Source organism: Arachis ipaensis, chromosome B02 (genome assembly GCF_000816755.2).
Source record: "Arachis ipaensis cultivar K30076 chromosome B02, Araip1.1, whole genome shotgun sequence".
Classification (NCBI taxonomy): Eukaryota; Viridiplantae; Streptophyta; class Magnoliopsida; order Fabales; family Fabaceae; genus Arachis; species Arachis ipaensis.
The window spans coordinates 14,948,214-14,962,839 of NC_029786.2; the positions used below are offsets into that span (position 1 = coordinate 14,948,214).

Sequence of the window (14,626 nt, forward strand, 5' to 3'; positions counted from 1 at the left end):
TCTTTTGGGTTAACTAATGCCCCGGCAGTATTTATGGATTATATGAACAGGATTTTCCGACCGTATCTGGACAAGTTTGTTATTGTCTTCATTGATGACATTCTTGTTTACTCTAAGTCTGAAGAGGAACATGCTGAACACTTGCGAACTGTGCTGCAAATTCTGAGAGACAGGAAGTTATATGCTAAGTTATCTAAATGTGAGTTCTGGAAGAGTGAAGTGAAGTTTCTTGGCCACGTGGTGAGTAAGCAGGGGATAGCTGTGGATCCTGCTAAGGTGGAAGCAGTGATGAATTGGGAGCGACCAACTTCAGTGACAGAGATCAGGAGTTTCTTAGGTTTGGCGGGGTATTATCGCAGATTCATTAAGAGATTTTCACAGCTCGCCTTACCTTTAACTAAATTGACTAGGAAGGATACGCTTTTTATCTGGACTCCGGAATGTGAAGAGATTTTCCAAGCATTGAAGCACAGGTTGACTACTGCACCTGTATTGGTATTACCTGAACAAAGTGAACCGTTTGAAGTGTATTGTGATGCATCTCTGAAAGGGTTGGGGTGTGTTCTGATGCAGCACCAGAATGTTGTAGCATACGCCTCATGGCAGTTAAGGCCGCATGAGATGAACTACCCGACACATGATTTAGAACTTGCTGCTATTGTGTTTGCTTTAAAGATTTGGAGGCACTACCTCTATGGCGTTAAGTTTCTTGTTTTCTCAGACCATAAGAGTTTGAAGTATCTTTTTGAGCAGAAAGAGTTGAATATGCGTCAGAGGAGGTGGATGGAGCTTCTGAAAGATTATGATTTTGAATTGAATTATCACCCAGGAAAAGCGAACATTGTGGCAGACGCTTTGAGTCGGAAGTCTTTATATGCAGCTTGGATGATGCTACGGGAGGAAGAGTTACTGAAGGCATTCCAAGGTTTGAATTTGGGAATTAGAGAAGAATCTGGAATCCTATGTTTGAGTCAGTTGCAGATTTCAAGTGATTTTAAATCAGAACTTCTGAGGGCTCATCGAGACAGTGAGGCGTTACGTAAGGTATTACCAGCAGTCGAACAGGGGAAACAGTGGAAAGTGTCAGAAGGACAGGATGGTTTGTGGAAGTTCAATAACCGAATTGTTGTGCCAGATATTGGAGACCTGCGACAGAGAATCTTGAAGGAAGCTCATAAGAGCGGGTTCTCAATTCATCCAGGGAGTACTAAAATGTACCAAGATCTGAAAGCGATGTTCTGGTGGCCAGGTATGAAGAATGATGTGGCATTGCATGTATCTAAATGTTTAACGTGTCAGAAGGTTAAAATTGAGCATTAGAGACCATCAGGGACCCTTCAGCCTTTGGAGATTCCACAATGGAAATGGGAGAGTATTGCAATAGATTTTGTGATAGGTTTGCCTAGAACCTGGTCTGGTTGTGACGCAATTTGGGTGGTTGTGGATCGACTGACAAAATCAGCTCACTTTCTTCCTATCCAAATAAGTTGCACAATGGAGGAATTGGCTCGAATGTATATCAAAGAGATTGTCAGGTTACATGGTGTGCCTTCTACTATTATATCTGATAGAGATCCCGTTTTACATCAAGGTTCTGGGGAGCTTTTCAGCATGCATTTGGGACTCAGTTAGGCTTGAGTACTGCGTAGCACCCTCAGACAGATGGTCAGTCAGAAAGAACTATTCAGACCTTGGAGGATATGCTAAGGGCTTGTGTTTTGGACCAGCTGGCGAGTTGGGATCGGTATATGCCATTAGTAGAGTTTGCTTATAATAATAGCTATCATGCGAGCATCGGAATGGCTCCATATGAGGCTCTGTATGGCAGAAAATGTCAATCTCCATTGTGTTGGTATGAAACTGGAGAAAGGAGTTTATTAGGGCCTGAGATGATAGCTGAAACGACTGAACAGATAAAGAAGATTCGTAGTCGAATGCTTATAGCCCAGAGCCGCCAGAAGAGTTATGTTGATCAGAGGTGAAAGCCTTTAGAATTTGAGAAAGGGGAACATGTTTTTCTGAAAGTTACACCAACCACTGGAGTGGGAAGTATTAAGACTAAGAAACTAAATTCCCGTTATATTGGACCGTTTGAGATCCTGAAGAGAATTGGGCCAGTGGCTTATAGAATTGCCTTACCGCCGTATCTTTTGAATTTGCACGATGTGTTTCATGTATCGCAGCTTCGGAAGTATACTCCTGACGCAAGTCATGTTCTGGAACCAGAACCAATCCAAGTAAGAGAAGATCTAACACTTCCAGTAATTCCAGTGAGAATTGATGATACTAATATTAAACGATTACGCGAAAAGGAAGTATCATTGGTAAAAGTAGCTTGGAGTCGAGCTGGTATCGAGGAACATACCTGGGAGCTCGAATCAGATATGCAAAAGGACTATCCACATCTCTTTTCAGGTAACAAGATTTAAATTTTGAGGGCAAAATTCTTTATTAGGTGGGTAGGATGTAAACTCCGGTTAAATTAGTAGATAATTAGTCAATAAATTAGTTTTTAATAAGGAGGATTAGAAACGTAAATATTATATTAAATTAGAATAGAGCTCATCGAAACGAGAATTTTGACACCAATTTCAAAAAATGGTCCAAAATTGGACCGAACGGACCGAACCGGTTGAACCGGACCCGAACCAGGTTGTCGGTCCAACCGGACCAGCCCTTTTAAGTGAACCCAAGCCTTCGTCCCCCTCATTTCAACGTAAACGAAGCTGAAAGCTTCCCAGGGGAAAAGAAGAATGAAACATTCCCGTAAGCCTCACGTAAATTTCCGATCCCCGTAACTTCTCCGTCCGAGCTCCAATCGCCGCACCATCTGCGGCTACGCGTCCACCGCGTTGAGCTCTACATTTCTACCGAAACAATTTTATAGGTAACTTGCTATTTCACTTCAGCCTCTCATTTCCCCCAATTTTCGAGTTTTGAGAAGGGGTGTTGAATTTATTTGATTTTTGATGTTTTAGGATCCAATTAGCTTGAGTAAAACGTTCACTCTTGCTTATGTGAAGCTTGGGTAAGGTGAGGATGCGATAATTCTATTTTATTTTCATTGAATTTGAGCTTTGAGTATTAAATTGGATATATATGTGTTATGAATGTGTATTATGTTGTGAATAAATAATTGGAGCTTGAAATTGTGAATACTGGAACTTGGAGGAAGCGGATTAGTTGAGTTTTGAGGGGCTGTCTTGGTTTTGAATAAATAGCTTTGGTCATTACGTGAAAATCGGCCAAGGTATGGTTTAGGTTTCTTGCATTTAATATATAATGTTCTGTGAAAACTTAGGCTAGACGACCATAGAATAAGTTGGAATGCAGGTGTATGTTTAATGTTTAGTAATTTGTCGATGAATATATTTGGTTGAAGTTTATTGAATAATTAGTTATTAATTTTGGATGGTGAATGTTGTTATGTTAATTTGGAGAGAATTATGGTTGAATGTTATTGTTGATGAACATGGTTGGTTTGGTGCTTGTTGATTAACTAATGATTTGGTGAATTATTGATTTGAGGTATAACTATTGTGGAGGTTGTTGTGATAATGAGGTATTTTATGTTAAAAGCCTAGGATTTGTGAACTATGATTCTTAGTTGAATTTTGGGTTGTTGGATTTGAATATTGTATGAGTATAATTGTTTATCTGAGGTAGATTTATTGTGGTGATTGTTATGATGATGAGGAAGGGTATGTTGAATTGAAAAGAAAGTAGGTTTGGACCTGAAAAGGGTGGCAAAATCCGAGTTTTAGAGGAGATGCTGCCGAAATTTTATAAAAATTAGAGATTTTGTTTATATGATTATTTAAAAAGATTTAGGTTTAAAGGTTATATGGTTTGATTTTGAGTTATTAAGAAAATGAGCATGTTTTAAGTTTGATTCATTTAGAAAAGAATGAATTATGTTTTGAATTGGAACTATTGATGGACGGAATGGGAGGTGTGATAATGAAGGATAAGGATTGAATATGATTGATGTATGATGAGGAATGAAATGCGATTGAGAATGATGTGGATGTTGATGAATTTTAATTGAATTATTTAAATGGCTTATGAATTTGAATAATCTGAGATACGAGATTCCCTGGATTAAGTGTCGTGGCTTGCCACCACATGTACCAGGTTGAAAACTCGATACTCTGTTGACCCTACAACGTAAGTGTGACCGGGCACTATATAAATTCCCAGGAATGGTTCCCCCATTGAGCAATATTGACTATATGAAAAAAAGCTATGCATAGACTCTTGGGGATGCACGTCGGGAGACCGTCTAAGGACAATTCAAACTTGTCGGGTTGGCTGGATAACCGACAGATGAGCCTCATCAGCCATAGGACAGGCATGCATCATATGCATATTACTTGAATTACTTGCTTGTGCGTTAATTGGGTGTGCTTTTCTGTATTTGCCATGCTAAATGTGTATTTGTTACCTGCAGTAGTTGTAACCTTCTTGTGTTTGCCTTTATCTGTCTATTTGTTTGTGAAAATGCATGATGGAGTTGGAGGTATGGAGGAATGGCAGTATGAGATTTAGGTTTAAGGTTAAGTTAAGTCAGGTTTACATATTCTTAGAAAACCCACCTTTTATGGCTTCTGTTTAATACTTTAAGCTCTACAATCTGAGTGTCGGCGTTTTAGGATTGCCTCTGGCATTCCCAGGACCTTATATATTATGTGTGTGGCACCTTTACCATACTGAGAACCTCTGGTTCTCATTCCATACTATGTTGTTGTTTTTCAGATGCAGGTCGAGAGGCATCTCGTTAGGCGTCTGGACTCTCGAAGCGGAGTGGTTACAGGGTTATTTTGTTATGCTATGATGTATATATATATATATATATGTACTTGGTTTTCTCTCCGCATAACTTGTTATTTTGATCCTCTTAGAGGTTTATGGAGAGGTAGAATTGTGTATATGTACTTTTGGGTTTTGGATATGTATGTATATATATGTAAATATTCTCCGACCAGTCTTGACTTCGCAGGCTGAGTCAGGAGCTTGTTATTTTGTATCTTTGGCACTCTATTCCTACTTCTGTCATCTTATGTTTAGTAGATATGGTTTTCTTAGCACGCAAGTCAACTCGTTCCTTGAGCGTTGCGCTTTTATTTTGCGATTTTTATTCTCTCTATTCTTCAAGGCTCCTAGCATATGATAATTTTTCTGCTATTATATGTACTCATTTTATTTTAGAGGTCGTAATACCACATCACCTCTGTTTTACGACTTAAGCGTAAAGCTTTGTGTGGTAGGGTGTTACATAAAACGGTACTACAACATTTTTGGCCTAAGGTAACCCTTATTCGAAGTAACATTTAACAAAAGTTGCCTTAGATAGGCAAAGACAACATTTTTGACGTGTTACCTTTGAATAAGGCTAAGATAACTAAATTTTTGGCTACCCACAAAAATTGTTGTCTTTGATATCTAAAACAACACTCAATAAATGTTACGATATAAAATATTTAAGACAACATTTTTAAATAAAAAAACAACATTTTATAAAAGTTATAAAAAAAATTAAATAAATAACATTTATAAAAAGTTGCCTAAAATTATAAACAGTTACAAATTTTAGAGGGAAACTTTTCATATTCCCACCAATTATTTTTCAATCAAATAACTTAAAATAAAAAAAAGGAAAAAAAAGACACAATGCTCTTCATCAGTTCATCACTTCATTCCTTCATCACTTAGCTTCCTCATTTCATCAGAGATACAGTAACCCTAACATCATAACGCAGACAGCCACACCACCGATCGCGGCTCTCCTCCTCATCGACCGCAACTCTCAATCGCTTTCACTCCAAATGGCGACGGCGCAGTTCTCCCTTTCACGGTCGTCGGAGCGTTGCTCTCATCCACGGGCTCCTGCGCGGTGGTCTCCTCCACGGGTGTCGGCGCGGTGCTCTCCTCCACGGGCATCGGCGCGGTGCTGTCCTCCACGCACGCTGCTCCACGGCTCCCCCTCTTCCTATCTCGGCTCCAATTACAGGCCTGTCTCGCCTTCTCCTCTTTGCAAGGCCTGTCTCGCCTTCTCCTCTTCGAGAAACCCCTCTCCTTCTCCCGTTTCCACTTCTTCCCCTGTCTCGCCTTCTCCTCTTCGCAAGGGCTGTAACCCCCCTCCTCCTCCTCCTCTGCTTATTGGTAAGAAAGCTTCTTAATTTTACTATGAAATGAATATTCTGAATGTATTGATTGTGAATGAAGAATTGGGACTGTTCTGAAATTTAGTATGTAAATTGAATTTCTGAATGCATGTCTTTTTGGGGCTTCTCAGTAATTCTGAATTTAGGGGTTTGCTTTCAATTTTTCTGAAATTTTCATGTGGATCAACATCTTCCTGGTGCTTTTTCAGTTCCATCTTTTTGACCCTGGTTAAACAAATTCCCACTATTATATTTTTATTGCAGCTTCTATTCTTAAAGCTTGGTTAAGGTACGGAAAGAAGCAATTTGCGGTTGATGAGACCAGGCGTGATACTAGAGAATTGTCCAGTGCCTTCATGCTCTGAACCACCAGTATTGACTACTTGGTATGAACTTTTCTTATTGATTTTTCTCTTTTTCTTATCACGGAAGGAGTGGTACCGGGATTAGATGCATTGAAAACATGGTTGGGTGAAAGAGCAAGTGGACTGCTTAATGCAGCTTCCATTTGGGTGCTCTATGTGTGGTTGACACCTAATTAACAGTAGCAGGATTTGGTTCTTGTTCTAGTTCAAGATCCTCAAACGCGGTGTGAAAACTGAAAACACTACAATCTTTTCGTTTTTGTCGTTACCAAACTGATTTTTTTTTGTGGGTGATGGAGGTTTGGTGCACAAAAGGTATGGTGCACACTGAATTTTATTTGAATTGTTAATATACTGACACGTCATTTTGAATTCTTATTTTGCTGTTCTTTTCTGCCTTTCCTACAATTTTTGCCTCAAATTTTAATTCCCATGTAGGACACAAATAGAACTGTAATCTTTAAGGCCCTACACCAAGCGACTTGGATTTTCTCTATAACTTTTAATATGAACTGAGATAAAACAAAATTGGAAGCATATATCAAGTATAGAGTCATCTTTTGCTTCTTACTTAGATTTTTTTCAACATCAGGTTGGTAAGAAAGTTTCTTAATTTTACTATGGAATGAATATTCTGAATGCATTGATTGTGAATGAAGAATTGGGACTGTTCTGAATTTTATTATGTAAATCGAATTTCTGAATGCATGTCTTTTTGGGGCTTCTTAATAATTCTGAATTTAGGGGTTTGCTTTCAATTTTTCTGAAGTTTTCATGTGGATCAACATCTTCCTGGTGCTTTTTCAGTTCCATCTTTTTGACCCTGGTTAAACAAATTCCCACTATTATATTTTTATTGCAGCTTCTATTCTTAAAGCTTGGTTAAGGTACGGAAAGAAGCAGTTTGCGGTTGATGAGACCAGGCGTGATACTAGAGAATTGTCCAGTGCCTTCATGCTCTGAACCACCAGTATTGACTACTTGGTATGAACTTTTCTTATTGATTTTTCTCTTTTTCTTATCACGGAAGGAGTGGTACCGGGATTAGATGCATTGAAAACATGGTTGGGTGAAAGAGCAAGTGGACTGCTTAATGCAGCTTCCATTTGGGTGCTCTATGTGTGGTTGACACCTAATTAACAGTAGCAGGGTTTGGTTCTTGTTCTAGTTCAAGATCCTCAAATGCGGTGTGACTACTGAAAACACTACAATCTTTTCGTTTTTGTCGTTACCAAGCTGATTTTTTTTTGTGGGTGATGGAGGTTTGGTGCACAAAAAGTATGGTGCACACTGAATTTTATTTGAATTATTAATATGCTGACACGTCATTTTGAATTCTTATTTTGTTGTTCTTTTCTGCCTTTCCTACAATTTTTGTCTCAAATTTTAATTCCCATGTAGGACACAAATAGAATTGTAATCTTTAAGGCCCTACACCAAGCGACTTGGATTTTCTCTATAACTTTTAATATGAACTGAGATAAAACAAAATTGGAGGCATATATCAAGTATAGAGTCATCTTTCAATTTCGGTGGATGTATCCTCCCGAAAGATACATGTGTACTTTGAAGTCCTATGTTCGAAACAGAAGTCGTCCTGAAGGATCTATTGCAGAGGCATATTTGGTTGAAGAATGTTTGACATTTTGCTCGCGTTACTTACATTCTGGTGTCCAAACAAAATTGAATAGACAACCCAGAAATAATGATGCACCTAATAATTCTATGATGGAAACTACAGATGCATTTTCGAATCTATTTCCAAAAAGAGGTGTTCCTTTGGGTGCAAAGAAAGGTGAACCTTTTCTCCTTGATGACAAGTCCCGAGAGCAAGTTCATAGCTACATATTATTGAATTGTCACAAGATAGACGACTATGTTAGGTAACTCATACTAATTCTACTATATTTTGGTATTTTAATTAGAAATTGATAGGTCTGTTTTATACTTACAAATATTATACTTTTGAGTTTTAGTGAGCATGAGACTTATCAACAAGGAACACGATGGATGAGAGCTAAAAACCATAGCAAAAACTTTCCTACATGGTTTAAAACACGTGCTTTGCGGCATGATGTTCCAAATTGGATAAAAGAGCTCTCTAGAGGACCAACCCAATGTGCAAAAAGATATTCTGGTTATTTTATCAACGGATATAGATTTCACACTAGGCAACGTGAGGTAAGACGCAAGACACAAAATAGTGGTGTTACTTTAGTAGCATTAACGACAAGCTTTGCAAGCACAAAGGATGCAAATCCAATTCATGAAAACGTTTCTTATTATGGTAGAGTGAATGATATCATTGAGTTGGACTACTATGGAAATTTTAAGGTTACATTGTTCAAATGTGATTGGTATGAGGCTAGGGAGGATGCTTATGGCTCGACATATGTGCACTTTAACAAAAAGTGCTATCAAGAAGAGCCTTTTGTATTGGCATGTCAAGTGCACCAATGCTTCTATGTGCAAGATGCATTTGATAAAAATAAACATTATGTAATGAAGACTGTTCCAAGGGACCTATTTAGCATAAGTGATCAAGTTGCCATTGATGCTGAAGATACTTATGAAAATGAGCCATTTGATAATTCGACGGTTCCTTCTATACCTAATGATGATGGTGAAGTAGACTTGGTAAGGAATGATTTGAATGAAGTTCTGGTCGATGTCGCAAAAGAAGTCTATTTTTCCCAAGAGTATAACACAGGATCGGATGAAGAATATGATTCTAAAGACTTTTGAGTGACTTGTTTCCCTCTTTTATGGTATATAAGTCAAATTTATCGCTTTATGTTAGCAGTTTTCAACTTGTTTTTCCTCTTTTATGTTCTGATTGTTGCTTCTTAGAATTTTCTGAATTTTTCTACATCTTGATTATGAGTTTGTGTGGGACATATTTTTCTGCATTTTGAATTTTTCTGCATTTTGAATTTTTCTGCATTTTTCTGCCTTTTAAGTGAAGAATATGATTCCGAAAACTTTTTGAGTTCCTTGTTTCCCTCTTTTATGGTATATAAGTCAGATTTATCGCTTTATGTTAGCAGTTTTGAACATGATTTGCTGAATATTGTGATATAGAATTTGGTAATTGTTTGTTACGGTTTACCTCTTCCCCTTATTAGATGCATATGCAATTGTATTTACATGGCTGTTTTAATATTTTTATACAGCAACTTAATGGAAAACGGAGCAACTTCAAAGAGGAAAAGACTGGTAAAAAAGTATCAAGCTCATGCAAAAGTTAAGGAATTTGAAATGAAGGAAGTATCTTCTGCTGCGAAACTAGTTCGGAATTTTATAACCAAAGGTGATAAAGGAAGTAATCAAGCCAAAATAGCACAACAGCCCAGGAGAAAAATTTCAGAAATTGGAGACAAATATAGTAGGGAGAATTCAATGGAAGGGAGAAATAAAACACTTGTAGACAATGTTATGAACCGGTCTTTGAGGTCTTCCCAAAACCAAGTGAGGAGTAATGTTCAACTAGAAGAACAACTAATTCCTAAGAAGATGAAGAGTAAGGCAAAGTGTCCAGCAATGGCTCTTGATGCCTTTTTACATACAGAAGGAGTAGAAGTGGAAAGAGAAGAGGAAGATGACTTTGAGTCAATTGGTGAGGATGCTGGAGCTACTGAAAAAGAACCAGCTAACTTGACAAACTTAAAAAATAACTTAAAGCGTCCAGCAATGACTCTTGATGCTTTTTTGGGTGACCAAGAAATTCATGTGGAAAGAGAAGAGGAGCATAATGAAGTTCCAACTTCTGAGGATGCTAGATCTAGGCCATCCCCAAATAATGGAGAAAATGTTCATATCCCGTCTGAGGAAGATTATATTGGTGAACATGAAAGTGACAATTTTGATGTAGAAGGAGATCAAGTTATGGAAGAGGCTCATGTAGAAGGTGATGTAATTTAGTTTGTTGTTATTTGTTTTACATTTTCTTTTTATCTATGAGCATGGGGCTGCCCTTTCCATACCTAAAGCTTGTACTATTTCTCAATTTTTAATTTAGATACTTCAAAGGTTAAAAAGACTCGTGGAAAAACAAGATGCCTAAAGATTTATGCAAGAACTTGGGAAGAAAGGGAGGAAGTGACTTTTGATCAGGGAGCAGCCGTGGGGCCAACAGCTCAAAGAGTGAAGGATTTAACTAATTTTATTGGAACAATGGGAAGGAATAGTGATTTTATTACCTTGATGTACACTAATTGGAAAGCTGTGCCTAAGCAAATCAAAAAGCGCATTTGGAAGTATATTAATGTAAGTTCCATTTATCTTTATGTTTATGCCATATGTTAATAATTATTTTATGCATATGATATGATGAAATTGATGTGTTTGTAGTCAAAGTTCATTCTTCCAAAATCTTCAAAGTTATGGGTGATGACTGGTGTTCAAGGAGCATGGAAGCGTTACAAAACAAGAATAAAAAAGAAGCATTTTGAACCCTATTCTGGAAATATTGAGGATATGTTGGTGAATCGTCCTTTGGAAATTCCAGAAATACAATTTCGGAAGCTAATTGCATATTGGAGTATTCCAACTGTCAAAGTGAGCTAGAGGATTTCAATTATTATTATTTGATATGATCAAGTATAATTCTTTCAATTTTTATATTTTTTTCATCATTGTTTATTTTAAACACAGGCTATGTGTGTTATAAATTCTGAAAATCGCAAGAAGCAACAATGGAGGCATAAAATGGGCCCAATCAATTTTGCAAGAGTGTGTGTTAATTTGGTAAGGTCACATTTGAGTTAAAATTCTCTACTTGTTACTTCTCCCTAATTTTAGTATGTTATGACTTTGTAATTGTTATCTTGATCTGTAGCGTGAGAAAAAAGAGAACAAAGAGGAACCAAATCAAGCTGAAATGTTTGTTGCAACTCGGAATGGACTAAAAGGGAAAACACTTGATGTAGAAACACAAGCTGTTATTGTAAGTTCCTCTATAATTTTCTTGTTTTAGTAGTTGTTTTATGACTGTCATGGATGCTATTTTTTTGCTGTTTTATACCTATCATGATTATTGTTATGGTATCTATTTTGCGACTGTTTCATGGCTGTTTCATGGGCTGTTTCATGGCTGATTTAGTTGCTGTTTTATGGCTATTTTATGCATATTTTATGGCTGTCATGACAGCTATTTTATGACTGTTTTATGGCTATCATGGTTGTTGTTTTAGTATCTACTTTATGACTGTTTTGTGGTTGTCATGATTGCTGACTTGCTGCTTTCTATGTTTTGTGGTATCTATTTTGTGGCTGTTTCATGGCTGATTTAGTTGCTGTTCTATGGCTATTTTATGTCTGTTTCATGGCTATCATGGACTGCTATTTTATGGTTATTTCATGGCTGTTTTATGGTTGATTTTATTGCTGTTCTATGACAATTTACAACCATGTTTTATGGCTATCATGGACTGCTGTTTTATGGCTCTTTTATGGCTATTTTGGATTGCTGCCCCTATTAGTTATCAATAGGTTTTTGGATTCTTTCATTGAATTTTTATCACTAAAAATAGACATATCATATATTTGTGTGTATAGGATAAACTTGATGATCTCCAAGAAGTTGGAGAAACTCCTACTAATGCATTTCAAAAAGTTTTTGGTAAAGAGAATCCAGGAAGAGTTCGATGTTATGGAAGAACTGTTACAAAAACTTCTCTTAAGAAAAATAAAGAAATAGATGAAATCAAAAAACAAAGTGAAGAGAAGGTAACAGCTTTAAAAACTGAATTAGATGACCATAAGCAACGACTGCAAGGATTGGAAGATATTGTGAAACTTATGTTGCAACAAACTTCTCCTGGTATGAATGTTGATGAAGCGCTTTCTCTCTTGCGATCTAAGCAATCGTCTGCAAATAGTGCACAAGATCCAAATTTAGTTCTTCGGCATTCTCCTCCATCGACTCATATACCAAATCATGAATAGGTATATGTATGCTAAATTGTTGTACCACTTGAGTATACATATTATTGTATAGCTGATGTTTTGACTATAATTATTTTGTTCATTTAAATTTGACTACAGCTTTCTTATTGTTGGAGGAAGTTTTCTGAAGACATAAAGACAATTCTTGCCACAATGGTGAAGCACAAAGTCTTCTTAGTTTTTAGTGGACAACTTAGTTTCTTTTTTGTTTAAGTTCATTAGCAGAAAAACATGTATTTTGCTTACTTAGGTTTATTATTTATTTGACTTGGTAACTTACTAGCAAGTATATATATGTTAATTGGTACTTGGAAGACCTTTCTATATATATATGCAATATATATTATTATCTTATTCAAATGCGGGTGTTATATATTCTTCAAATATCATATAAATATAACAAAGATAAAAAAAATATTATTTTAGATATTAAAAAAGAGAATCTAAGAAAAATTTAATAAGGTGTTGCTTTAGGTATTAAAAAAAGACAACTGTAAATAAACCTACATAAGTGTTGCATTAGGTCTATAAAAAAGGCAACTTAAAAAAATTTGGACAAGTGTTGCTTTAGGTATATGAAAATGCAACTTAAAAAAACCTGGACAAGTGTTGCTTTAGATGGAGGAAAAGGCAACTTGAAAAAATTTGTACAAGTGTTGCTTTAGGTATATGAAAAAGCAACTTAAAAAACTCTAGACAAGTGTTGCTTTATATATTAGAAAATACAACTCGTAAAAAGTGTTGCCATAGCGTTTCATATAAAGCGTTGTGTTTGGGTGCTCTAAGGCAACCCTTTCGCGGAGTTGCTTTATTTGCGGAAAAGGCAACGTTTTTTGAAGGTTGCCAAAAAAAGGGTTCCCTTTAATATACAAAAGCGTTGCCTTAGACCAAAGGTAACGGCCGTATAGCCAACCCCCAAAAAGCGTTGCCTTTTGTCGGAAAGTGTTGTCTTTTATCAAAGCAACACTTTCTCTTATTATAAGCAACGTTTTTAAAGGGTTGCCTCAGCCCGAATTCGTTGTAGTGACCAAATCTACCATAGTTACCGTATTCACAAACTATATATTTATATGGCTTTGATCATAATTTTCTGTAAGTTTCAATATTTTTGCCTTACATATCTAAGACATCAAAATCAGAAAGGAAAACATATATATAGCTAACCTTATATAGTTTTAGCTTAAGTTTTAACCTTCAATTCGAAATCGCCGGTAAGCTTCTATCTACTGAATTCAAACCACTAACATTATTCATCAATTCAAAGTCAACTCAAAAAAGATTGTTCTCATTCCCAATAGTCTAAATCTACCTACCCTTATGATATTGAATTGGCAGCACGCGGCAACCTTATATTTATATATATATGTGTGTGTAATATTCATCACACGTTGATCATTTCACTTAAGATCTCTCACAAATTTTTGGCTTAGCTTTCAAGCCCATCAAGATCAGACAACATAAGATACATATATACGAGGAACTCATCATGTCGTCATTCTCTAACAATTATAGGAGGTTCGTGTTGATAGCTATAGTGACGGTGTTGGTGATTTTGATTGGTTCTCCTAAATATGGAGAAGCATGGAGGCCATTACTACAAGATGAGTTCATGCAAATGCTTCCAAAAAGACCTCCAAACCCATCAACCGGGGATGATACTAATGGTGATCATGATCATGATTATCCATATATAACCTAGTTTTTTATGTTGTTCCAAAAATAAAGTGTCCCTTTTTTCTTAGTGGAAATTTTATCTTCCTTTTTAACATATATATATCTCATTCCTCAAATAATGAAATAATTATTTTCAACTGTGCCAGGTATACACGGCAATCCACCACCATTGCAGTGAAGACAAGACCAAAGAGAGCAAGGAAAAGACGTGCCAAGCTGGGTTTCTCTTCTCCGGATTGGAACACTATAAATCTCAAGAACTCTCTTCTCTTTCTAAGCTTTTTTGTTTTAATTTCTTCTCCTTTTGGAGATCCCCTCTTTTAGTTTCATGTGATGTTGGTTCTCCAATTTGGACCATGCTTCTCATTTAGCTGTATTTCTTTTTTCTTGTTTCAAATTAAAATGTTGTTTTTAGATTTCAAGAATTTATTAATTAGTTTTTTTTTTTTTGGTGACTTTATTAATTAGTTTATATAT

At 36.4% G+C, this 14,626-nt stretch overlaps 2 protein-coding genes and 1 long non-coding RNA gene across 3 annotated transcripts; all 3 read left to right on the forward strand.

Moving 5' to 3' along the window:
* On the forward strand, positions 10,560 to 11,137 carry LOC110268732. Its single transcript, XM_021115555.1, has 2 exons — positions 10,560 to 10,795; positions 10,880 to 11,137. The coding sequence occupies exons 1-2, from the start codon at positions 10,703 to 10,705 to the stop codon at positions 11,093 to 11,095; spliced, it is 309 nt and encodes a 102-aa protein (XP_020971214.1). The 5' UTR covers positions 10,560 to 10,702; the 3' UTR covers positions 11,096 to 11,137.
* On the forward strand, positions 11,372 to 12,702 carry LOC107628242. The gene is made up of 3 exons (XM_021115553.1): positions 11,372 to 11,474; positions 12,086 to 12,475; positions 12,575 to 12,702. The coding sequence occupies exons 1-2, from the start codon at positions 11,409 to 11,411 to the stop codon at positions 12,473 to 12,475; spliced, it is 456 nt and encodes a 151-aa protein (XP_020971212.1). The 5' UTR covers positions 11,372 to 11,408; the 3' UTR covers positions 12,575 to 12,702.
* LOC110268733 lies at positions 13,851 to 14,420 on the forward strand. The gene is made up of 2 exons (XR_002357146.1): positions 13,851 to 14,139; positions 14,296 to 14,420. It is a non-coding gene; the product is annotated as an uncharacterized LOC110268733 (long non-coding RNA).

Bases quoted from the DNA above. Each gene is read 5' to 3' on its own strand.
- LOC110268732 (XM_021115555.1), top strand. From the start codon at position 10,703: ATGGGAAGGAATAGTGATTTTATTACCTTGATGTACACTAATTGGAAA. The intron at 10,796-10,879 runs GTAAGTTCCATT...ATGTGTTTGTAG, and splicing joins GCATTTGGAAGTATATTAAT to TCAAAGTTCATTCTTCCAAA.
- LOC107628242 (XM_021115553.1), top strand. From the start codon at position 11,409: ATGTTTGTTGCAACTCGGAATGGACTAAAAGGGAAAACACTTGATGTA. The intron at 11,475-12,085 runs GTAAGTTCCTCT...TTGTGTGTATAG, and splicing joins TAGAAACACAAGCTGTTATT to GATAAACTTGATGATCTCCA.